The sequence below is a fragment of the Alexandromys fortis genome, unplaced genomic scaffold (assembly GCF_014885135.2).
Source record: "Alexandromys fortis isolate MF-2015 unplaced genomic scaffold, M_Fortis_MF-2015_v1.1 scaffold_176, whole genome shotgun sequence".
NCBI classification, from domain to species: domain Eukaryota; kingdom Metazoa; phylum Chordata; class Mammalia; order Rodentia; family Cricetidae; genus Alexandromys; species Alexandromys fortis.
The window spans coordinates 1,852,152-1,877,662 of NW_026068070.1; the positions used below are offsets into that span (position 1 = coordinate 1,852,152).

The 25,511-nt window shown below is 40.9% G+C and overlaps 1 protein-coding gene across 2 annotated transcripts in view; it reads right to left on the bottom strand.

Moving 5' to 3' along the window:
- Ntng1 (netrin G1) overlaps positions 1-25,511 on the bottom strand; it is a 327,790-nt gene that overhangs the window by 117,634 nt on the left and 184,645 nt on the right. For both annotated transcript variants that reach the window (XM_050120930.1, XM_050120931.1), the window contains exon 2: positions 20,430-21,070. In XM_050120930.1, coding sequence (XP_049976887.1) covers positions 20,430-21,070 — 641 coding nt within the window. The remainder of the gene's footprint in view (positions 1-20,429; positions 21,071-25,511) is intronic.

Genomic DNA, 25,511 nt, shown 5'->3' on the forward strand with positions numbered 1-25,511 from the left:
TGTTCCCTTGAGTCAATTAAAAATGAAAGAAAATTACTTCATAGAAAAATAGACAAAACAGAGCAAAAGGCATTTCTCCCAATACTTGTGTGAGTGATAAACATTTGAGGTGATGCCTGTCTTCATTAATATAGAAATTTTTAATTAAAAGTGCAACTTACCATTTGCACTCACTGAAAAAAAATCAGTAGGTTTAAAAATAGCAGGTGTTTATGAGGCTGTAAAACCTTTAGCCTGCTAGTGGAAATATAAATTAAAGTAACTATTTAGGGCAAAATGGCAGCTGTCTCATTCTATTGACTCTGAGCTATGCACCCTACGGTAATTCATTCCCTTCCAAGGCAGCCCCTAGATACTTCTTGCATCCTTGTACCAAAATGTTCCTAACATCAGTAAAAGAAGTAGTTGAAAGTAATCCAGTGCCCATTGACAGGATAGGGAACAGGATAAGAGTGGTGGCTTCACACAGCGGAGCGTGATTTCATGGCTTATAAATCCCAGGAGCAAATAAATACTGAGTGAAAAAAGCATCTCAGATGTATGTATTCACTACAGCACTTGAAACCAACAGAACCTGACATTGTTGGGCGTACACAGACTAAAGGAGGAAAATGAGACAAAAACATTTCAAAATAACTATTTCTCTAGAACTGCATGTAGGAGCTTTAAATAGTGAAGGGCATAGCAACTTTCTTGTTGCTGTTGAAAGGCCGAGATGAAGGACGTAGCTACATTGGTAATGTTTGATCTCCCCAAGTCTGTGCAAGTGTCACGGGTGACTAATTTTCTTATTCATCCCCCCAACTTAGTTGCATTTTGCATATATTCTTTGTGTGTGGTCATTCTCAAGCATTTTCTATGTATTTTCAGTTATATAAAGATATGGCACCTTGAGTAGACTTCATTGTGACTCTGTCAGGCTGTGCATAGACGGTTCCCTGAAGCACAGCAGATAAGAAAATACAATTTCCCTTGCCATTTGTAACTGCATTAGGGTTCTCTCCTCTCTCTACACAAGCATGCATATGCCAGTATAATAATTTAAAATTACACTGCAGTCAGGAAGGGTGGTTCCCGGCTATGATTGCAGTGCTTCTGGTGGCTCAGACAGCAGCATCTCAAGTTCAAAGCTTTCCTGAACAACTTAATGAGACTCTGTGCCAAAATAAAAAGCAAAAAGAGACCAGGAGGGGGGAGTTCAGTGGTAGCGTGCTCATCAAGCAAGTGGGAGGCCCTGAATTCATCCTCAGATTGAAAACAACCCCCCCTCACATATGGTGTAGGAAAATGACAATAGAGAAAACCACAAGAAATGCTTAGCATATTTTTTACTTACTGATAATAGCTTCATTAAATATTTGTATACATGACTTATAAATATTGGCTAAAATACGGCTTTTAATAGTTTTAAGCCTTGGCATTTTTGATAAAAAAAAAATGGGGTTTTATGCATTAAGTCGAATTGCATTTACATGCAGGGGTCAAAATGAATTAAAATAAAAAAGAAAACAGATAATGAAAATCCTTGACTACATAGACCTAAATGCTATGAAGTAGCAGCCTGGGCATGGAACTGCTGCTGGGGGTGTGTCTCTGCAGGGGGTGTGTCTCTGCAGGGGGTGTGTCTCTGCAGGGGGTGTGTCTCTGCTGGGGGTGTGTCTCTGCTGGGGGTGTGTCTCTGCTGGGGGTGTGTCTCTGCAGGGGGTGTGACGCCTGTGTATCTCTGCTGGGGGGTGTCTTTGCTGGTGGTGTCTCCACTGGGGATGTGTCTCTGCTGGGGGTTGTCTTGTCTAGGGAGGTGTCTCTGCTGTGCTGGTATCCTATCAGTGGGAGGAACCTGTTAGTGCTAGGAAGCTAGAGGCTTGCGAGGAAATCCTAAAGAAGAGCAAGCATGGCCTTTGAGGAACAGAAATCAGCTTCTGTGACTTGAGCTAAGGAATCAGAGGGAAACGTCCCGAAGTGAGAGGCAGAGGCTCAGTGCCAGATGCCAGAGATCAACACATGTTATCTCAGTCACTGGGACACCACTGGGTGGTGCCAAGCAAGAACACGGTAAGATTTAAGTTTCTGAGGGAGAGCTATGGCTGATTAGTTGAAAACTGATTTTAGTGAACGCTCAGCCCTGATTTTAGTGAACGCTCAGCCCTCCTGACGATGAGGACAGCATGCAGGTTCTGTTTTACGTTTTCTATGCACTGGGCATCTCATGCTTCCCCAAATTTCTTGCAGTGAACCCAGGTCTATCCTTGTGGCTGAGACAGAAACTGGTATGCTTGAATGAAGTCTTTAGATTGCTATCACCTGTTGCTATCAGCAAGCGCAATGAGAGTCATATGAGGGCAGTAAGTAGAGGCAGGAGGAGAGAGGTCATTTGGAAGAGAGGAGGCAGTGGGGGTACATCTGAGAAAGGAGAGGCAAAACGGTACATAGCCCTTGGTAATTAGAACATGGCTCTCCACACAACCTGGGGGAATTTGAGATATTAATAAGACATTTAATAAGGGTCCCAATTAAAGAATAGAAGATGTTGGGGAACTGAGGGTCAGTATGCCACAGGCACAGATGAACAGTAACAGATTCCAGTTGTATGCCGTGCGTGTGCCTGGCACCCAGGAAGCCTTCTAAGCTATGTATTAACTCTCTCAGGTGAGAGATAAAGACATCGTGCCAAGATGCACAGAGAGTAAACGATGGAGAGACAGATTAAGGGCAACTCCCTCTGACCACCGAGGTTCCTGGCAGAGGTCCAGCGGCCCCGGTGTCCACTGTTTTCACTGCAGGTCTCCATTCCCCGCTGTCCCTTCTGAGGTCTTCTTTATCACCCTAACTTTGATCCCACATCTTGCAACAACTGTTCTTTCTGCCATCCCTTTCCAGGCTCACTGCCCCTCCCAAAACCAAAATTCATTTTTTTTCCCAGGATAAGAAAGAGATTATGTCTGGGAAGAGAACACACTAAAATAAAATTGCCTTTTTAAGAAATATATATGATTTAAAAAAATTCTGACTAGTTTTGGTTCTTTATAAATGAACATATAAAATGCTAACTATCATAGGGCCAAGCTAAAGGGATCTTTAAGCAAATTTGCGGGAATGTGTAAAAGTAAGGGGTGCTTTGCAGTCAACCCCCAAGTGCTATTCTAGTTTCATAAGATCAGCTGCTTTTTAAACCTGCTACTGAACATTTATCTTGGATATAAATATTTCACTTGTTTTGACATCTCTGAAGAGCCTTTTTTAACTCACCAAAGGGGGAAANATATATCACATTTGTGAGACTACCTTGAAAGAAATGTGTCTGAGAGCCAGAGCAGACTCCACAGCCAGGCAGTTAGGACATCAATCAGGGAAAAAGCCGCAGGCCATGTCTGGGCCACTGCCCCGACATTCTTTCTGGGGAAACTTTCACTAGGCCTCAGGCTTGCTCTCAAAAGAACGGAAAGGTCTTTTTCTCCAGTCTACAAGGTGACCAAATACCCGACAGAGCCACCTTCATGCCCTGGCTAGCCCATTCTATCAAACTCTTTTTTTTTTTTCTTCTTCAAGACAGGGTTTCTCTGTAGCTTTTAGTTCCTGTCCTGGAACTAGCTCTTGTAGACCAGGCTGGTCTCGAACTCTTATGTTAGGTAAAAGGAGAGTTTCCTTAGAGAGCTGAAGTGCCCTGGGAGGAAGCTTCCTCCAAATCCAAATTATCTATGGAGAAAAAGTCTTCATCCACTTCCTGTTGACTGTAGATCCCTACTGTGCCTTCTGATACTTTTCCCCCAGGTCCCTGACAGGTTTTTGCTGTTGTTGTTGTTGGTTTTCTTTTGTTGTTGTTGTTTTGTTTTTCTGGTTTTCCACCTGTGTCAGTTACACCAGCAGAGGCACTGCAGCCCCCTGTCAAGGCTTGGTGACTTGCTATTGCTGTTACAACTGAACTGCACTTCCATAGGTATCAGGGGCTTTATGAAGACCTAGACCTGGTGAAGCCCATTTTTAGAAAACAGATCCGCTAATTACCCAAGGCAGACTAGTGAGCTGGTGAACAGGCCCTGTTCTGGGAAGACTCTACCCCATGTCTTAACAGCAAATACCTAGCAAGGAATAAGAACTTTCCTGAATGCTTTTAGAGTAAAGGAAAGAATAGCAAATACCCAAAGCAGGCGGTGCACTTTTTAAGTGGGGCTTCACTGGGGACAAAGGGCTCTCTGAGGCACTCTGAAGGTTGCATATAAAACAGCGTGGAGGACATTCAGGATAAGAACTGTTATCAGTCTGTGGGAGGGCTTTCTAGAACAATAGATGCGGACTGATGGGCTGCCCTCATGAATAAAATGAAATACCACCTGATTCCCTGCCCCAGGGAGAGCGGTGCCTTTTCCAAGAAGAAAGCCAAACAAGCACGCTTCCCCGAGAAGCAGAATCTCGTGTTGCCACAGCAGCGCACAGCTGTCTATGTGCCACTGAGCGCTCTGCCTTCCAGCGCGTCCTACAGACTTTGAAAGTCATCCTCTGGGTTGTTCAGAGTCACATAAGGAGCAGTAAATACAAGCTTGTTATTCTGAGCCTTTGCTCGTCACTGGTTCCAGTCTATAGCCTGTTTCAAAATAGTAAACTCCTTTGCGTTTTAATAATGTATTGTGGCGCCCAGCACTGCAGGCTGGTATACGATACAACACTGGTTTTTCATATAGCTCTTGAACATTAGGTTTCGGTTCTCGGATAAATACATGAGGCTAACTCAACACATGGGGAGGAATTTTTCCAATGAGGCCTACAACACAATGGCATTCCTGTTCTTTCTTGGAATTATTAAGTCTTTTCGTTCTTAGAAAGACAGATCCATTAAATATGTTTTTAATATTATTTTGAAACTACCCAACAGGGTCAGTGCTTGACTATGTGGGGCAGTTTTTTTTTTAAAGTAAATAAAATACAACCTTTTTTCATTTGTGTTAAAAAATAATATTCTATCCACAGGTCAAACTGTCTCTTATGCTTTAAAGTGTTTCATGGAGGCCACAATCTAAAAAATTATCCTCATCTTTAAGCTGGGGATATTTTCTCAACATCCCTAAGTGAAAAAAAATCATTTCATGTTTTTGTGTATTTATAGGTGTATATATGATTATATTGTGTCTAATGTCTTTCTCAACTGGTCTCCACCTTATTCTTTGAAACAAGACCTTTCACTGGACCTGGAGCTTGGCAGTTCAGCTAGACTGGCTAGCCAGCAAGCCCCAGAGACCCTCCCGTCTCTGCCCCTCCAGTACTGGGATTACAGGTACACACCACCATACCAAGATTTTACAAAATGGCTTCCGAGAAATTGTATTCTGGTTCTGTTGCTTATGTGACAAGTACTTTACCAACTAATCTGTCCTCTCAGCACCTCCCTCAAATTATTCTTATATTTGTCAACAAATAAATGTCTGCCTTTGTTCAGTGATACAGCTGGAACTCTCAAAACAGAGGCGTTTCAGAACAAAGATGAGAACAGAGTGTTCTGGAATTACGGACACTAATTAATCCCAGCACTTGGCAGGGAGAAGCAGGCAGATCTCAGGGTTCGAGGCCAGCGTGCTCTACAGAGAGCGAGTTCCAGGACAGCCAAAGATACACAGAGAAACCCTGTCGCAGAAAACAAAAAACAAACAAACAAACAAAAAATACAAAAGCAAAACAAAACAGAAAAGCACAAGCATTAAAGGGGAGGTTTGAAGTTTCTTTTTCCATCGCTGTTCTATCATGGGGCCTAAGACCATGATCTAATCCTCAAAAATGCAGCAGACTGGCAATTTTGCAGACAAGAAACTCATCAAATGGGTATTTAAAAAAAAATTAAAGCACCAACAGATGGGATATGTTTAAATTTTCTCCCTGTTGGGGTTGTGTGTGTCACTAAGTATGAGCAGAGTGGACCAAAGAGGCCCTGCAAGATCCTTGGGTGACAACAGTTGACCCCAGTGCACTTCCCTCTACAGAGGACACAAGGTTGATCAATGCAGCTGCCTTTCCTTAGCTTTTCATATCTTTCTAGGTGGTCTGTTCTAGTCTTAAAAAAAATTAAAGCATAATTTTCGATCAAAAAAACTGTCCATTTATATTTCCATAAATACTTTGGTAAATATCATCCGAGGGTCTAAGAATCAATTATTCTCTTCCTTGTAATTAAGTGGGAAAATGAATTAGTGAATGTTTCCAAACATAAACATTAAAAACAATAAATATGCCTCTATGTTAAAGTTTTACTTTTGGAGGGGAAGAAGTAACAAAATCTAAATTGAATTAAAGTGGTGTTGTGGGAACCAGAGTGATAATACAGTTCAATAAACGAATGTAATTAGACAATGTAGGTTTCTTTTTCTTTTTCTTTTTCCAGGCTGCAATCTAAAACATGGGCTCAATCCCTGCTCAGGATCACTGTTAGAAGCCAATTCAATATTGGAGCTTCTCAAATTCACAGCTAGCGCACTCTGCCTTTTAGGTATGGCTTGTCTGATTCGGCTGCCAGTCTCTCCTTCTCCGAAAGGTTTTCTGTAACTTTCAACTGAAGCAGCCCGGTATGGAAACAGACAAGTGTTCATTTTGAAATGGAGTCATCAAATGCTAGCAGCCTTCAGGAGGCTCCTCTTTTCATGAGAACAAACAAAGGGAAATGTTTTTAGTACAAAACCCCCTCTTTTAACAAATACAGAGCTTGTACTGCACTGCGGGGCTGCCCACCTCCACAAAGCCCTGGCTCCTTTTTGGTGGCCCTCAGAAGCAGCTTTTCATTGTATAATTCGTCCAGGGATAGAGCATCTGCTGAGCTAATGAGCTCTCCTGCAGCCTCTTCTCCCGCAGGCGAATCCCCAAAAGCACAGTCTTAAATCAGATGCTATAAAAGCGAGAGAACAAAAAGGGGTGGGGAGATGAAAGAGGAAAAAGTAAGGTCAAGGAAGCCAAGTTAGCAGTGCGCCAAGAATCATACCTGTGTCTGGCTTCGGAGAAGTTGTGTGCTTGAAGGTTTTCATCCACATAGTTAATTTCCAAGCTTGTTCTTTCATGGCCAAGATTCTGTTTCATGATTGCACCATTTGAGTACACTTCCAATGGGGATTAATATAATAGATCATCATGGCATCTTGCTCTTAAATATCTGGATAGCAACCTTGACCAGGAGCTGATTAGAAAGGGCAGGATTGAGGGTTGCTTCCTTTGGCAGCAAAGCAGAGCGTGGCATTGGGAACCCGAAGGCTTTGATTCCTGTCCTATCACTAATATTCCCATGTTTTACAGTGTCGCCGCTTGAGTCCAATGGACATTATTAGGATGCTCTGTGACAGCATCTAATAAAGCATGTTGGGAGAGAAATCATTGCTCTCCTTTGCACTGATGATCTTTTGGAGAAATACAGTATTGTTGATTACGGGAGGTGGAGGTTGCAGACACTGATGATACCTATAGTAATTTATCATCAGCCAGCAGCATGCTGGTGATCTACAGCTTTAAATGAGTAGCTTCCAGGAGGGACAGGGATGGAGAGCCTGTGTTATTCATGGTAGCGGAGATGCTTTGGAGACGACAGCTCGATTATTTATTGGTTGTTCTAAATTTCCGAGCACAGTTTTAAGACATTGCAAGTGTCTGTGCCGTGTGAGGATGCGCTGGTGAGGTATTCTGTCTTTGGAAGGAGCCTGTGGGGTTGCTCTCAGCAGCACAGGTTGTGAGGAGTTGTTTGGGGATGCATTTGTAGAACTTGGAAGGCCAGGAGAGTATTAGTAATGTTGGGGTTAACAGAGGCAGCTCATTTTAGAAATTTGATATTTGAGTTCTTCAACATTATCCAAAGTAGGCTCGCCACATTCCTTTGAACAAACTCTCCGGCACAGAGCAGATGGTTCCTCTATTAACAGCCATTTGCATTTAACATATTGCAATGATTTATGTACCACATGCCACCGAGCAAAGCAAAAACATTCAGTAGCAACTAATTAGTTGAGTGTAAAGACACATATCTCAACGTGCAGAGCCCTCCTCTAACTATGTTTTACAGTTTTTATAGTTTAGCATTTTATTTGTGCAAAGTAGTTAAATCTGAACTGTGACATTCCTCTTATGATTATGGTAATGCATCTGCAATTATGGTTCTATTAATGCTTCAGTCAACCCCGTTCCTTTATTCATCCAGGAAGCGAGCACTGGCGTGGTAGCATTTCCCAGACACCGATAGGTCAGCCGCATTTAGTTTTCAATGGCCAGAATGCTCTTGAGTTAGCACCGAGCCCTCCCAAACCCTTGTCTGTAAGCACTCTACTGCACCTGTAAAATGGGCTCTCCTCTACAGGAAATGGATATGAAATAAGACTGCTAACGAAAAGGGGATTTAAAAGAATGACTTATTTTAATTGGGTTTTGAATGTCACATTTATCAACAGCATTATTCCTTTTTAATCTCATCAATTGTACACTTTAATGAGCTCACATAATTATGCCTTGTCACCTGCTCCAACGCTGCTGCAGTTCTCTCAGACTTCATGGGTTTCCCTCTCTCCTGGATGTGCTTCTCAAGCTAGTGAGGAACCTCTGAATCTCACGCAGACACTGGCTTTGGCTGCCTTTTACAAGAATCTTCGCTAAAGCCAAGGGAGAAAGAGAACTAAAAATTGCCTTGGCTATTGCATCCTGTGAAAAGGCAGTCCCGTACTCGTCTTATCTCTTAGAGGGACCCTGAGACATTTCCCCCTCCTTTGAAAGGCCCATCAGGGTCAATGCATATCATGATACTGTCACTGTGAGTCAAGGTGACAATGTAAGGACTGTAGAATGAACCAATGAATCTTTTATAAGTATGATTTTCATTCTCAAGAGCCATCCATGCAAAATGTCAAAGAAACCCATCCATCACTGGTGAGGGAAAATGCATGCCTGTGACCCAGAAGAAATGGGATAAGACTTAACTGTATCCACTCAGGAGGACTCCAGGAGCCAAAGTACAAATGACCGCTGAGTTCTCTGTACCTGCAAATTTTAATTTAGCAGGAATTTTCATAGATTGAGTAACCTACAAAGTCAGGAGTGATTAACCTGAAGGTACATAAGAAGGTATTAATGAAGAGTCAATAGAATATGGATTATTATAGATTAGCACAGTTTTAAGCTGAGCCCATCATGAAAGAAAGGTGGAGATAGCGGTGAAATAAATCATCAGGTTGAGATAAAGATAATGTGTTGTGAGACAAGTGGAAGCAATAATTTTTAAAACAAACCACAGCTTCTTTCAAAGCGATGATAGTACATTCTGGCTGAATCCATGTGCATTATGGTAAGATAAAGTATGCATTTATATATTTCCATTCCACTTATATTAACAATTTTGGAAATCTTTATCCATCTTACAACTCAGGGGACTAAGATATTAAGACAAAACCTAAGTTCTGTGATTTTCTACCTTCTATCTAGCAGTGAGTAGAGGGTCAAGCTAGCAAAAGGTCACCCACTGCAGTCTTTTCATTAGAACCAGAGCTGGTCAACAAATATCAGACACTGTGTGACATTTTCTTATTTAGCTTGTGTCAAAAACTCTCCTGTGGCATGTAAGTCCTTTGGCATCTTACTTTGGAAGTAAAACAATATAGGAATCTTGGCCTCTGCTGTTGTTTGTAGGAAAAGGCTTATTTGAAACTCATTGATTCTAAACAAAGACACAACATGTAATCTGAAAGGGACACTTCCGCTTCTTCAGGACACTTGTTTTCCATAAAGAACATTTATGTGTGATGAAAGCAGGATTAACTTTCCATTGAAAACTGAGCCTGTCATTCAGGGTGATTAGACAGCATATGGGCTTGCCAATCCATACTTTAATCAATATGTCCCTATATCTGAGACAACCATACAGTGAACTACGTTTTTGGATATGTTTATATTAGGGAAATGGGAAGAAAGATGTGTTGAAGTTTGCGTATTTAACTGGCACTAAAACAGGACAAAGGTATTCTTAATCGATATATAATACTAATTCTTTTTCTTTATTCGCCATGGTAATTTCATATAACTTCACCTTGCTACCACGGTAGTTTACGGTGATAACCTTGACTGCGTTGAGAACATCAGAACATCTTGTCTTTTGGCCAGAGTCTCTCTTCCCAGAGGTATGGGCTGGTACCCCTCATCCTGTTCACCACTGCCACAGAAACCCCATCATGGACCAGGCTATGTTGTTTTATAATTTTCCTGTTGAAGTATCTATCAGTCCATGCAGAGGGTAGCATCTTGAAGACAGGAACAGTAGCCATTCATCTTTCTCTGTAGGAAATGGCACATTGCCACACACTAGCAAGCACAGAATATGTTTATATCTGTTTTATTTTACATTTACAGTTAAAGAAAATCCATCAAAGGGACATGGGGAAGATGCTATTTTCCATATTACAGTTCTGGGATGAGTTGCCACAGAATCTGAGTCCCAGCTAAAGGGCACGTTACTGCTTTGTAATCCTACAAGTTTTATGTTCTCACATAGTTTATAATATCATTTTAGGTAAACTCAATGTAATGGGTTACTTTTTTGCTTCTTAATCCAAAGTCAAGTTATTCTCTTTTGTATGTATGTATATTGTGCGTGCATGCATATAGGTGCGTTGTAATGCATTTGAGTTCACGTGTGTAACATTTACATTGAAACTCAAGGTAATTAAACTATATTCCTTAAATTTGGACAGTGGATTGAAATCTGAAGCTTTATATGACTGGTGGAGTTGGGTGAGACAGCATTGCAAAAAGTGTTTTTCTCCTTTCATGTCTCGTTATGTGTGAAATATGCAATGGTGGTCACTGAATGCCAAGGGCAGAGGATCAATGTGCCAAGTGATTATTTATGTATGTGTCATGCAGAGGAATGTTCTAAAATTTCACTCAGGCCTTTAATACTCATCTCCCAAGTTTCTAGTACGTGTAGAGACATATCTAATAGTTCTAGGCACAGCTCAACTAGTAGATCACAAGTCCATTTGGGTCTAGATTCTAGTTACCCAACACTATTATTCTAGGCCAATTCACTCAACTATATTCTGCTTCAGTCTGAAAAGGGAGTTAGATGAAATTATTTCTGTGATTTCTTTCCGTTCTAAAATAAATGATTTTTTGTGGTGTTATGACTCCCCATTTGGCACACACACCCCCTATATAAATCCCGTCCAGGGGTTCATTATGCTGTCTCTCCCTAACCCGCCAAATCTGACCTCTTAGACTCCCCCTCCCGTCCTTTCTTGGCCCACCCTCTCCCCCCATCTGTTCCCTGTTCCCAGCAGCCCTGAAGGATCTATAATTACACACGGATGGCACCAATATGTTGTAACAGCGTTGCTTCTCTGGTATTCTGGTAGCCTCAAACGAGTAAAAGCAAATAGAAGAGCAACGTGTTTCCTGGACAAGGTGATACCCCTTAGCTTTGCCTTCCTGGGCTCAAGTTTTTGTGTTTAACTAAAATAAGCCTGTGAGTTTAAAAATACCACCCAGAGCAAATGACGATCTGTATTAATTGCTAATTAATCTCAATTTCCTTTCAATGCACATTTTTAACTTCCTGCTATAGCGTGTGAGGAGCTCACATGCAGCGAAATCAAAAGCCTTTAGCATCTCTATTTATCTCAGAATGCACCAGATTGGACCACTTGGTAGTTCATATTTTACATCTATGCTGAGCAAAACCAAAACAAAAAATAATCCTTCTTATCTATTCCTGTTTGGCTCATAATTTCTTAATATTTTAAAAAGGTATCTGGTACTTTTGCAAGGTAAAAATAAAATGCAAAAAGGTTGATTAAAGTTCATATTAAAGCTAGCCTTTCACCTAGTGTAATACATTGTGTGTATGCATGTGTGTGTGTGTGCATGTGCACTTACCTATGTGCTTAAATAGTGCTAAGAACAAATTGATTTCTTTTTCAGAGCAAACCAATTATACCTATCGTCCTCACTATACTATACGGGAAAGGCCTTTTTCACTGAGGTATTGCCTATAGATCTACAAAACTCTAATAGTAAAGATTAGATCGTGACCAATGTTTCTGAATGCATCTGGAAATGCTTCTAACCACCCCCCCTCCAAAACTTTTGGAGGAAATGACAACCAGTCAATTAGGAATTAGGATACAGAACATGGCTCCACATATTAAATGGGAGTGCTAAGCCCATCCCAGTCCATTGTTTAGCACTGCCCATGGGGCTGCATCATTGCATGCAAACACTAAGTCAAGTGAGGTGGGAAATTCTCTTCCTTCTTCATTATGTGGTATTTTCTTCAAATATCTTTATGCTTCTTTTAAAGAAAGACATCTTTAATAATCTGCTGTCTTTAAAACAAACAAAACAGAAAACATAAGCACTTGAGAATTAACAAAGAGACACGTTTGAACACGGGTTGTGCTCCTGTAGGTTAACAAGGTTTATAGTTTAAAAGAAGGCATTGCTAGATACATTTTCCACTTTTAAGGCCAGAACACTTAAAGAAAAATGAGACACTTACATACAGATTCTCTTTATAGTTAAAACTTTTCAAAGATTTAAAAAAGAATAAGCTTGAAATCAGAATGGCCACAGGTGTCTCCTGAATTGAGTGTGCATAACCAACTTTATCCCCAGTGTTCCTGCTGCCTAAGGCATAGCCAAGTTCAGCACTGATCTTTATTGTTATTTTGTGGTCATCAGATCTTTACTTGGAATAATTTTAGTTATTGGACTTTATTCTCCTTTTAAAATAGGACCAAATGAAATGTTTGAGAAAGGAGTGGTTAAAAATTCATTTAGTTTGAAGAAAAGACTTGTGTGATAGGATCCCTTATTACAAATGTATGAAATTTCATGTTACAAAATAGGACATGCATTAGAAGACAGCATGGGCACTGATAGACTGTGTCACAAAGAAAGCCAGAGGTCCCCGTGTAAAGGATGAGTTCCCTTACAAAGGCTAGCATGACTCACCATTGCCCAGTTTATCAGTAGTATCAGTTACTGCTGTAGTTTTGATGACTTATTCTAATGAAATGCAGTGTCAGGTATTTAGATTTTCAGAGAAATGTTGGAGGTAATATTCAGAAAATTCAATTCGTTTCTTACTCTTAGGAAATGGCACAATATCATCATAATATGACTTTGGCTGTAAAGTCCCTATATCTCATACGGTAAAGTAATTGAGCACAGTCACAAAAGTTGATCAAAGTAAAAGTAAGAAATGAGAGAGCGAATAAGCAGAGAACAGACAGACGGTGTGCTGGAAGAGCAAGCAGAAAACCTCACAGAGCCCGTGACTCATGGACACATCATGAATGGCAGGGATGTAAGATCTAAGAGTTTGCTGCGATGTTTACAGAGAGATCCTTTGCAGGGTTTTCCGAGTCTCCTGTGTCTATCAAGCTGCAAAAGCTTGGGCTACAGACCATCACAAAGTCAGGAGGTTGACTTGACACTTGACAATGTGAGTGATGTCAGATAAAAGAAGTCCTGACACATCTCTGGTCCTCAGTCTTCTCACCTGGAAAACGATTTAAATCTGTCCGTCTTATGAGCCTCTTGCGAGGATCAATGGAAGGAAAACAATCAACAAGAATCCTAGAAGCTGAAGGTTATACAAATGCTAAAGGGGTTGCTTACATATTGATGAGGACCAGCCCATTTGCCTTTAGCTTGATTTTCTCAAATTATATCTCAATTTTCTTGGGAGAGTACCTTCCAAGAATGGCTTTTAAATGATCCCTTTATATATATATATATATCTTTGTGTGTGTGTGTGTGTGTGTGTGTGTGTGTGATCCTTTGCACAAGTTTTACCAACTCTATATAGTGTGAGAATTTTAAAGATTCAAACCTCTATGAAACTGTAGAGTGCCCATTTTGGAGTCTGAACTGGAATCTCCACTTGGATTCCTGCTTTTACACAGGGAATGGCACAACACAAATACCTAGCTTATGCACCAATTGCCCAACACCCTGCTTCTGCATTTATCCCCCATGTTAAAGACATGCTCCACCAACCCTGCTATCCCTTCAGCTGACTAAGGAATCGTTCCCTCAGTCCGTGCTCAGATTTTAATTGGTTCTCAGGCCCTGTTGCCACTACAAGAGAATCTCAACCCATCACCCTGTGCTGACTTCCTAGGATTTGAAGAGCTTTTCCTGACTCTCAACTTGAACTGGGGGTCATAATTGTTCCTAAGTTAAGAAATGTTAGCACTTTCAGTGTTCACACAATGGAATATTTTCTACTACTGTCTTAAAATGTTTCTCCTCTGCTTTCAACGCACATGTGAACATTTATAAATTTAGATGGATTATAACATGAGCAACTGCAAAAGGCGGTTTCGTAGGAATCCTTTAGCGCTTCTTAAAGGGGATGATGGTCCACTGGGAGAAGATGGGGGGAAGTAATCTCTCAGGATTCTACACTTTGTTTCTCCTTTGGAATTCCTTAGCAGGCTGTACTGTTTCGTGTGTAATTTGTCTGCCTAGAATTCCATTTTGCCTTGGCTCCCTGGCACACTACACCACACGTTTCAAGATACCGTACGAATGTCAGATCTTATCAAACATTTTACTAGTCTCATCTCATTAAGTTAGTAGTTCTTTTATCACATAAGAATTCATACAGTGGTATGGATGAGGTATGGCTTGATTGTATCTCCTGGGACTTCGTGTACTAAAATTTACCCCACTACGGAGTATTAAGAGGCTAGAAACAACTTAATGATGGCTTTTAGAGATGAGGCTTTGGAAGTGGTTAGGATTTAGATAAGGGGATCAGGGAGAACGCCCTCAATTGAATACTGGTGACTTTACAGACTAGCAAGACCAGAAGCACTCCCCATGTTTCGTGCCACGCATTTTCCTAGGCTGTCTTGGGACCATGCCCATAAGAAGGAGGTCACCATATGCAGCTCTATGAACTCCCCTAACTGAAATATAAGTAAGTCTGTTTTCTTTTAAAGCTACCCAATTTCAAACTTGTTGTAATAAAGAAAGAGATTTAAAAGAAGATAAAAAAGATGCAAATAATCAGAGCCCTTGTCTATGCCCTTTCAGGTCATGAGCTCTTTGAAAGTAGGGACTACGCCTTCTGCCATTGCTGAATGTCCACTGCTAAAGCCAGAATCTGCTCCGTGATGACAGAGAAACGTGAATTGATAACAGAGTACCAGGAAGACGCTGTAAAAGCAGAATCTGCTAAGTGGCCGCAAAGCCCAACTTCAATAATTAGGACTAACTGAGGATGAGAGACAAAATCACACATGCTTTCTACATGAAAAGTGAAACCTCAAGACTTTGGCAAATTTATTTTAGTTAGGGCTAAGAATGACAGAGTACCCACACAAATCAGTTTAGCATGACACTATGTTTTCCAAATGCTTTTGAAACTCAAAGTTGTCTATGTACTTTGAAAGTTTCACAGGCGTTCTTCATAAATGGGTGTTTGGCTGCATGGATGTCTGTGCATCATATGAGTGCCTGGTGCCCATAGTGGTCAGAAGAGAGGACGGGGATCTCCTGGAAGAAGAATTGTAGATGGTTGTGAGCTGTTTTGTAGGTGCTGGGAATCAAACCCCAGGTTCTCGGGAGAAGCAACCAATGCTGCACTCCACACACAAATGTTCTTGCTTACTTAAGATTACTTACTTGGGTACCAACTTCTTGACCTTGTCCCAGTTACTAAAAATGAAACCCAAGGTGGTAACATTCAAACAGTCAGGTTATATGGATGTAAAGTTTACTCCTGAGAGAGAGAATGTAGGGAACCTTTCTCTCTATAACACCCTGGGGAAGTAGCTTTGTCACTGGCCTGTTTGGCCTTGCATTCTGTAAAAGGAGACTGGATTGGACAGTTAAGAATGCTCAAGAAAGGATGCTGAAATACAGCTTCTGTGCAAGTGTCCTCAGACTCTTTTCTTAGGGGAAAGCAACAGAATGAGGAAAGATAAATAAGTAAATAAACAAATAAATAAATTTCAGTTGATTTCTGTAATTGGGGCATGATTATAGTTCAAAACTCCCAAGGGGTGTCTAAAAACGAAGAGAGTACCGAGTCTCATACATAGTATGTTTGTATCTTATGTTTACATAACTATAAAATTTAAATTAAAAATATGTCACAGCAAGCGTCTAACAATTATAACCCATAGTAAATATAATTATAACCATATTCTGTACCAAAATCCACTTAAAACTTATTAATTAGTTATTTTTGGAATTTTCTATCTAACGTCTTTGCACTTGCCTCAGTGAAAATTTTGGAAAGCTAAGCTATGAATACGCTAAACTATAGGCTATTTGTTATTTTGACAGCCAACCTATAAAGGAAGCCGAGTAGGCACTGCATGGGATAAGAAATGAATAAACACCATTGAAAAGGTATGAATTACCTTTAAGAATGTATTGTAAAAGACAAGCAATTGAGATGTTGATCAGATCTGAATATTTCTTTCAATTCTACCTTCGTGCTTATGTTGTTAGAGGAGAAATTCTATTATCCAATGTCTAAAGCCATAGTTTGATACATTGCTGATAATACATCTCGGAAACAAATGGGCTTATTACCAAATGCTCATTTATCTTTCAGACTTAAAACCCTATTATAATAAATCACACTACTTCCTCAGTCTTACCTCAAAGACACAACAAGGAATGTTTAGTTTATATTCTGATAAAAGCGCTGCATCTGACAAGCATTCGGGTTTTAATTAATTTAATTGTGGAAAGAAAGCTCAGAAGGAAACATGGTACTTGAAAATCTAACCTTCCCACGGTGTAACGAAGAAACCTTTTGGACATTATATATTTAATGACTTTTGGACTTAACCCCCTGTCTGTATGAAAAAAAAAATGTTCAGAACAAACATGTACTCTTCATTTCTCCTCTCACCTTTCATCTGGGTACGTTTTATTTATGCACTAGACGAACTTTTGGCCATTAGAACCATCTTGCTCCAGCAGTTAATTAGCACAAGTACCATAATTTAATACAGTTAATGCTACTTGATGCCCTTTAATGTACCTTCCATTAGTGATATTATTGTAGTATTACCCTGTAAATTAAAATGAGATCAAGACTAAGAGAGTGGCTCTTTAATTAAGGTACTGGCACACTGCACTTCTCTATTATTCACTGGAGAAAATCACCCTGATTTACTGAAGCAGGACAGCCATAAGTCAGAATTAGCCCAGGAAGATTATTAGGTTTATTGAACAATGTAAGTGCCATGGAGTTACTGAGATGGCCAATAGCATTGCTTCCTCTTTTTTTCCTCCATTATCTTGATAAATACTCAAGCGGTAAATGAAAGCAAAATAAACACGTAGCAAAGGAGAAATGCATTTTATGATAATATTAAAGGTTTTGTTATCAGTTCAATGGATACTGGATATATATATCCCATGTTAAAAAAGCCTAAGCTAGTGGTTCTCAACCTTCCTAATGCTGCGATCCTTTACTATAGTTCCTCATGATGTGGTGACCCCCAGCCATAAAATTATTTCGCTGCTACTTCATATCTGTAATTTTGCTGCTGTTATGAATCATAATGTAGATATCTGGTATCCAGGATGTCTGATACATGAAACCCGGTGGGGATTGCAACCCATAGATTGAAAACCAACGGCCTAAATGATTCGTTAATCTGATGACAGTCAAAACATTGCTTTTAGGTTAAATAAAATAGTCATTATAAAATCTACATATGTATATTTACATTATATCTTCAACTATTTCCATTTCATAGTTTAATAGTTCAAGATAGAAACATATACTTTCTGTTGATGGTATTGCAAATATTTATAGCTGGTCTTCATACAAAATTTATATAATGACTTATATAAATTCCCACATTTTGCTTGGATGGTATTGGAAGTGACAACAGAAAAATGGCACTATTATTTCTGGAAAAAGACACGTATATAAGATTCTAGGTTTGTGTGACCAGGGGATGGAAAAACAAACTACAGGAAACTATGCCCTTTCTTATGTTTTGGAAAATTTAGAACTTCCTAATAAAAAAATCATCAACTAATAGGCAATCTTTCTATAGATGACCTGTTGTTTAGAGGAAAGACAACCAAGGACATGAATCCTGAAGTCTTCAATGGATAAAATTATCAGTTTCTAGGCTGAGAGGCCTAATGCTCCACGGTTGCTCAGCTTTCTGTTTTGTGGCTCCATCGTGAACAAATATTCCTTACATAACTTGAAAGCCAGAGACACACAGGAGCCATCAGGCCCCGCTTCTTTAGTCCCTCCCCCAGGACTAAAAATACTCCAGCCATCTGGTGCCTAGTGCAGTACATGCCAGCATCGGTTTGCCCTGAAGAATTTGGACATAGCGGAGGTGACGGAGCAGCACCGTATGGGCTTACCTCACCTCCACTGGCCCTTTTGCTTTTGCCCAGCTGCTTCTTGCTAGCTTGCAGCTGACTGGTGAACTGGAATGACAGGGGAGGTGAGACTCAAGAGGTTTGGTGGAATCTGGGTCCTGCTAACTCCTCGGAGCCAATGACAAGCAGCCGGAGGTCATTGCCAAGGTGAGGTTTAGCAGTAAGGTGAGAGGTCCATAGGGATTAGATGTTCTTGGCAGGCCATCTTTAGGAGAGGGCCTGTCTAACTCCAATGGAGCATGCATACAGCTCTCCTTAGCTCGAAAATGTGGTTTATACTTTCTTTCAAAGAATCAGAGAGGAGAGAAATGAATTTCCCATAGCAAAACTAATCTCCAGCAGTGGATATTTCATAACTGAAACCCTCCAAAAGGTTGCCTTTCTGACAGAGCGAGATCACAGTTTTTGGGGTGCAGTGGTCTACAGAAACTCAAGTTCAGGTTAAGGAGTACTGAAACTGCCAGAAACTGACCTACCTGAATTCAGTGTTACCAAACCACACAAATCTCAGGCTATTCATTTAGAGTTTTATTCTTTCAGCCATATTGAATATTTGTCATTTGATGTTGGTATGCTGTTGTTAAAAATATCAAATATTTTCATATAATACATGCACTTGAGATTGGATAAGATAACATTTTAAACTTAAAGTCTTTTACTAAGATGTTCCTTAACATAATGGGTCATTTTGGTACCCATGCTCAAGTCTGATAAGACAACTTCCTACTGCCCATTCATAGACTCCTGCTAATCTGTAAACACTTCTTAAAACACTAGGGCTCCCAAGATCAGTGTGGCTATCCATATACTAGAGCACAAATCCCTCAAAAATACTAATTTGCTGGCAAGATGTTGTCAGCATCTGTCACTAAGACCTTGGTTAGAAGTTGACAATAAGGTCTGTAGCTAAAGATTCTTTACTGGTCATGAGGAACACAAGAGGAAGCAGAGGATATAGCTGCAATTTCATGCTGTCTTTCCATTGTGAACATCCCGAAACCTTAGATGCCACCGTAAGCCGGAAAGCTTTACGGCCTTTCTTACTCTCACTATGACCCCCATCCTCATAGCTGCAAACACCTTTTTACTCATATGTGACAGACAACTCTCTGAAGGGCCAGAGTTCCAGCACCTCCAATTTCTGAGGATTGGGCAGACTCAAAGGAATCTGAAAGCCAGCCTATTGAGTGAATCCTGATTTATCTGTCTAAATCTATGCTTATCAAGATCAATATGCCAAATTTACCATTATACACTTTATACAGGTATCCTCATATATTCTCAGATATAAAAATGTTTATCTCTTTATATTTTCTTTTTCTTCCTGCCCACTATCTCATGCTTCTACTCTCACCATGCCTGGATGAATAAAAGTCTCTCGTGTTCGTAGTTTTTGTTCTCATTACCGGAGTTTTCACTCATACATCTTCAAAATTCTTTATAATCAATTGTAGTTTGGTATACTATTAAAACAAGGTATCCCTGATCATCACCACTGATGTTACAACTCTTGTCCATCTGCCCTTGGCCTACCAAGTGAAGAGTCCCCAACCCATATTTTACATGTGGAATATTGTTTCATACAAAGGGTTCAAGACCTCTAAAAGAGGAAGCTTACCACTCTTGAAGAAATGCATTTTACGTCTCAGGTGCTTTTTGTTCTGACGGTGTAAGGGATCATTGCAGGGTGATTCTTGCTTGCATTGGGAAATAAAAGACAGATCCTTATTTCTCCCTTCCCCTCTAACAGAGCAAGCAGCCTCACTATGTTGGCTTTAGCCTCACCTTACCAGGGAATATTGAGCTTCAGGTAAGATACTTATGTTTTCTTTTGTTTGAATTCTAAAGACTCTTGAAGAGTGATAGCCAGTGTGGGTTTGTATATCATTGCTGAGCCAAAAGGTTTCAGACTGCTTTAGAACCTCCTTGCGTATTGGTGGCCCTCAGAAAATAAAGAAATAAAAATTGACTAATGTCATCAATCCTGGACATATTTTTTTTTTGGACACACAGTTATTTCCATTCAAGATGGGCAGGGGTTCTCTTACCTTCCTCGCACCTTTATGTCTGAGATGGCATAAAAGTAACGTGCCAAATGCAGCTCATCTACAAATATTTCCCCAACGGCGGGTCTCAAGAGCCTGATCCTCAGGTCCGTGACTGTGAAGAAATCTCTGAGTTTCTTGGTTGTATCCAGCTGTCCATAGAGGGAGGCCATATTTCGCAGCCGAGGTCCAGCGAAAAACGCAAACCTGTCTTTGATCTCGAAATGAATAATTTTGCTGTTTGTGGAGTACCCGGTGGAGTACTCCTCTGTGCAAATGATCTCTAACACGGACTGCTGGGACAAATCCTTCACGGACTTCGGGTCCATGTGAAAAGCATCGAGGCAGTCTGTGGCGTAATACTGATAGGGCTGCCATGTTCGCCCATAATCGAGAGATTTCTCCAGGATCATTTGGTCTGGACGCCCCGATTCGAAGGTAATAACTATGTTGTCTGTGAGCTCAATGGTTTTGCTCCAAGACAGCGTGATGTTAACCTGGAGAGGTTTGGGGTATTCCTTCCAAGTAGCAGACTGCCAAAATGTAGAGGGATGTCGTCCTTCAAAATCAAACATGAGCTCAGGAGGGTGTGCCAGTTCAGGGGTACTTGCGTCACACTCGTTATTGCACATGTAAGGGTTGCCCTACGGAAGAAGAATAAAGGAGGTTCATTAAAATATTGCCTCAACACCGTCTTACCTTATTGCTGATTCCTAACAAGATAAGACAGAAAACAATAACAAAATCACTAAAGTTTTCTTTCCCCAACTGGATTCTCCTCTATACTAGCCTTTTTATTATAGAGCTGGAAAGAGGGCTCAACAATTATGAACATGGGCTGCTTTTCCAGAAGACATAGGCTCAGTTCCTTGTACCTCCTACATGGCAGCTCACAACTCTTTGGAACTCTAGTTCTAAGACATTAGGTGCCCTCTTCTGACCTCCACAAGCACCAGACATGGAAGCGGTGCACAGAGATACAATACAGTTATATACATAATGTATAAAAAACAAACTATGTAAAATTAAGATGGTAGTTTTCTTGTCTTTCTATGGGCTTCAAGGATAAGAAAAGTTCATTTACTCCTGTGTCTTAGACCCATAATATGATCACAGAGGCACAAAGATTCAGAACTGCCTAAGAGCTCAATCATTCTACTTCCGCCTAGAAAGGTCCTGCAAGGAAGGCAGGGCGACTTGATATTCCTTAGAACATGATTTTTTTTTAAAAATTAAAATATGATTACATCATTTCTCTCTTTCCCTTTGCTTCCTCCAATTTCTCTTATGTATCCTTCCTTGCTCTTCCAAATGTCTAGCTTAAAAAGTCAACTATGTGTGTATGTGTGTGTGTTTGTTCCTAAATCTATGAATGCAATGTGCTCAGTACCTATCATGTTACTTATATGCATGTTTTCAGGGCTGACCATTTGGTTATGGATAATCAGTTGGTTTGCTCTTCCCTGGAAAGACTCTTATCGCCCATTTTCAGAATTCCTTAGTTGCCTGTAGCTCTTTGTCTAAGGTTGAGGCTTCCTGAGATTTCCCCTTCCACTTCCCTTGTCTACTGATGCCATCCTTATTCGGGTCTTAGTTAAGGATGGTACTTCAACAGTTCACTTCTAAAGCAGGGCTTTGGATTTAAGTATGAATGTTAGATGCTGACCCTTGTCCTATATAGCCAAGGGTACCCTCATTAACATTCAGCTCTCTCTTGGCTTTGCCCCGAATCCATCATACTTAACTGGGTCCCTGCTTCATAAAACCTGGTTTTAAAACGTTTACTTTATTCACCACAAATCATTAAAATGCGGTCCAAGGCAGACTCTGGGGTTGGATCCAAACATCTGGCATCCTAATAGGTAGATATGAGCTGAGTGCTCAGGAATGTCTGGGGCTGAGGATGTGTTCCAAGGAATGGAACACAGAAGTCCACTATAGTTATACCTCGGTATCCTTGAGGTATTGCTTCTAGGTCCCCCATGGATACCCAAATCTGCCTAATTTTAAATGGCATACTATTTGCATACACTTCAAATCAGCTGGAGATGATTTAAATGTAAATGGTATGTAAATAGTTACTACACTGCATCCCTTTGGGAACATTGACAAGAAATACTCTGTATGTTTGCAGTGCATAGGCAACCATCCTGGGCTTGGCTGCACAGCACTTGAATGCCACCAAATGAGGAGCACCGAAAGCAGCAAGAGAGCATGCGGAATGTGGGAGGTTGCAACAGAGTGCCCGAATGTCACTTATTCTAATGAATTGAACACAGTGCCCCACGTGGAGCAGAGTCGCGTTTTGCCACCGGCAGCTTTCTGCACTCCCTCCCCAGTATCCTCACCCCATGGTAAGTTGACTACAGACGTGGAGTCTTCTGATCCAGAAGGACCAGCACCAGGCAACGAAGAAGGCGCTGTGCACCCAACCAGACACTTGTGTACTTGTGACTTTGCAGCTGCCCATAGGCAGCTCTCAGTGGATGTAAATTCTTCTTCTTCTCACAAAAGCTACTTCCTTTACAACCCACTCAAACTAGAAGCTGGAAATTAACCGCCCCCGATGTCACAAGTTGTAATGCTGCTTCTGCGGCACTAAATGCCTCTTCTTCTCGGCTTTCCCTGGTAGAATCTGGAGAAGATGACTTGGTATGGCTTAAACTTTTTCTTTCGAAAGAAAAGCAGATAGCAACATCCAAAGTCACCATTCAGGTATAGTGAATCATTATAGTTTCTCCGTATTCTCAGGGGATATCTCCTAAGACCCACACGGATTACTTAAAGCCTCAGGTCACTCTAAGCCCAGTATATATTTTTTTTCTATGCCTACTTAACCTATAGAAATAGTATTTATAATTTTGCACAACAAGGACTTAACAATGACTCCTCATAGAATAACGTCTTAGAGTAAAAACTATGTGAATGAGGTCACTCACATAATATCTTTGTATGCTCCTCCTTCTGCGATGACTATAGACTGTATAGTCTATATAATGAGATGGAAATGGGTGATACGGACGGACGCTCTTGACACAGTGCTAGCGGATGAATACTGTGATGCTGGGGACTGCTGCTCTGAGAGCTGAGATGCTATCCGTGACTAATGGGTGGGGAGTATCTACAGTGTGAAAACAAAGCTAAGGCACGATTAATACTCACAAATGGTGGGATGGAGTCAAGGCGGAAGAGATCTTACCACGTTGCTTACAACAGTGCACAGCGGAAAACGTAAACAAACTGTTTATTTCTAGGTTTTCCCGTCTAATACTTTGGACCCCGGTTGACCACCCGTAGCTGGCACCATGCACAATGAAACTGTGAACAAGAGGGGTTGCTACATTCTCTCACCCTGTTCTGGGCATTTGTGAACATGACTGGTTGGAAGACTCTACCTTCTCATACTGTCCTTGGGCTTTCTCTTGGAATTAGACTTAGAATTCCTCTCTTCTTCTTTTCATGAAGTGTGAGCTTTTGATCATATCATCTGTTGGATGTGTGAGATGGAGCGCTGGTAATTAATTTACACTGTAGATATAGACACTCAGTTACCTGCTGACTCTCATGCAATACAAGATGGGCACTGAAGAATGGCCCCATCCTCCCTAGAGGCAGCTTGCTCCTACCTAGTCAGCTAATACTCTTTCTCCCTTTCCCATTAGAGCAATTGAATCCGAACATTGGCAACAGGCTTGAAAGAGTCAGGTATAATTGAGATGAGGCAGGAGAAAGGAGAGAAGGGATATTAGGTGAGGAACAGAAATGTTTTAAAAATATACTCAAGAAATCAGTTATAATGGAAATGTTGCTGTACTTCTCTCTCAAATTTCAATTCCCTATTCCTGATCCCAGCGTCTGCAGCACTATTTATAGGCATCCCTTTCCAAATGAGCTGGGGCGGAGGTGGGAGTGGGGGGGCGGATCACTTTCTGTTCCAGGTGGAATAAATCACCAAATTTATTATTATTTAAACTCCCTTAAGCACACCAGAACGCCAAATGCAAAGCTCTGCAAACTGGCAAAGGCTTTTTATGGAGGGCTATAAATATTGTGGAATCTGTCAGGATTTATAAATTCCAAATATATGTAAATGCACATTTCACCGGAAGGGGTCAGATTTACACGGATCATACCTTCACTTGAAATTTACTTTTAAAACATGGTCATTCCGAAAGCTGTCAGCAAGCAGCCATCTGCATAACCATGAACTTGGATGTTATCGTCTTTGTCCTGACAGAACTGTCTTCATCTGTGGTCAGGAATGTGGGGACAAAGGAAGTGGGTCTTGTTGTACACAGTAAAGGGAGTTGTCATACATTCGTGTTGACTCTTGGTGGGAGACCATATTTGTTCACCTTCAGCCTAGGTGTGCAAAGATTCTCAGGTGGGGAAAAGGTACTGGGACAAAATAAAGAGGAGGCGCTTCAGGCTGATTCTGCAGATGTGTCGATAATAACAAACCCTTTCCAAAAATGGTACTGAAGAAATCTGTCTGAAATAAAGGTGATGTCAGCTGGGCGGTGGTGGCACACGCCTTTAATCCCAGCACTCGGGAGGCAGAGACAGGTGGATCTCTGGAAGTTTTCGAGGCCAGCCTGGTCTACAAGAGCTAGTTCTGGGACGGGCACCAAAGCTACAGAAAAACCCTGTCTCGAAAAAAAAAAAAAGGTGATGTCAATACCCCCGACACACACCTCGTTCACTTTACACTTAGGGATTTTACGTGTCCTAGGTGTCCTAGGCAGTCCCTGTCACTCCTCCTTCAGAAAAGAGGGAGTCAAGCATAGGGAAGTGTTACAAACCTGCCCAGGTCACTTAAAGTGTGTAAGAAGCAGAGCCAGAAAGATGCCTGGCTACATGTTCTACACCCAAGCCATTGTGGGTGTCTGTATCAGAGCCTTGTCTTAGAAGCAGTACTGGATGCTCAAGAGAAAATGCCTAAGAATCAAGGAGTTGTTTTAATTTTTAATTTTGAAAAACAGTTTAAGATTTTGTTTAAACCCTCATGAGCAGCTGAGAAATTCTGAAATGGGAAACCTTGCTTAGCTTCACAATAGAAACCTACTCTCACTCATTCAAGCCCCT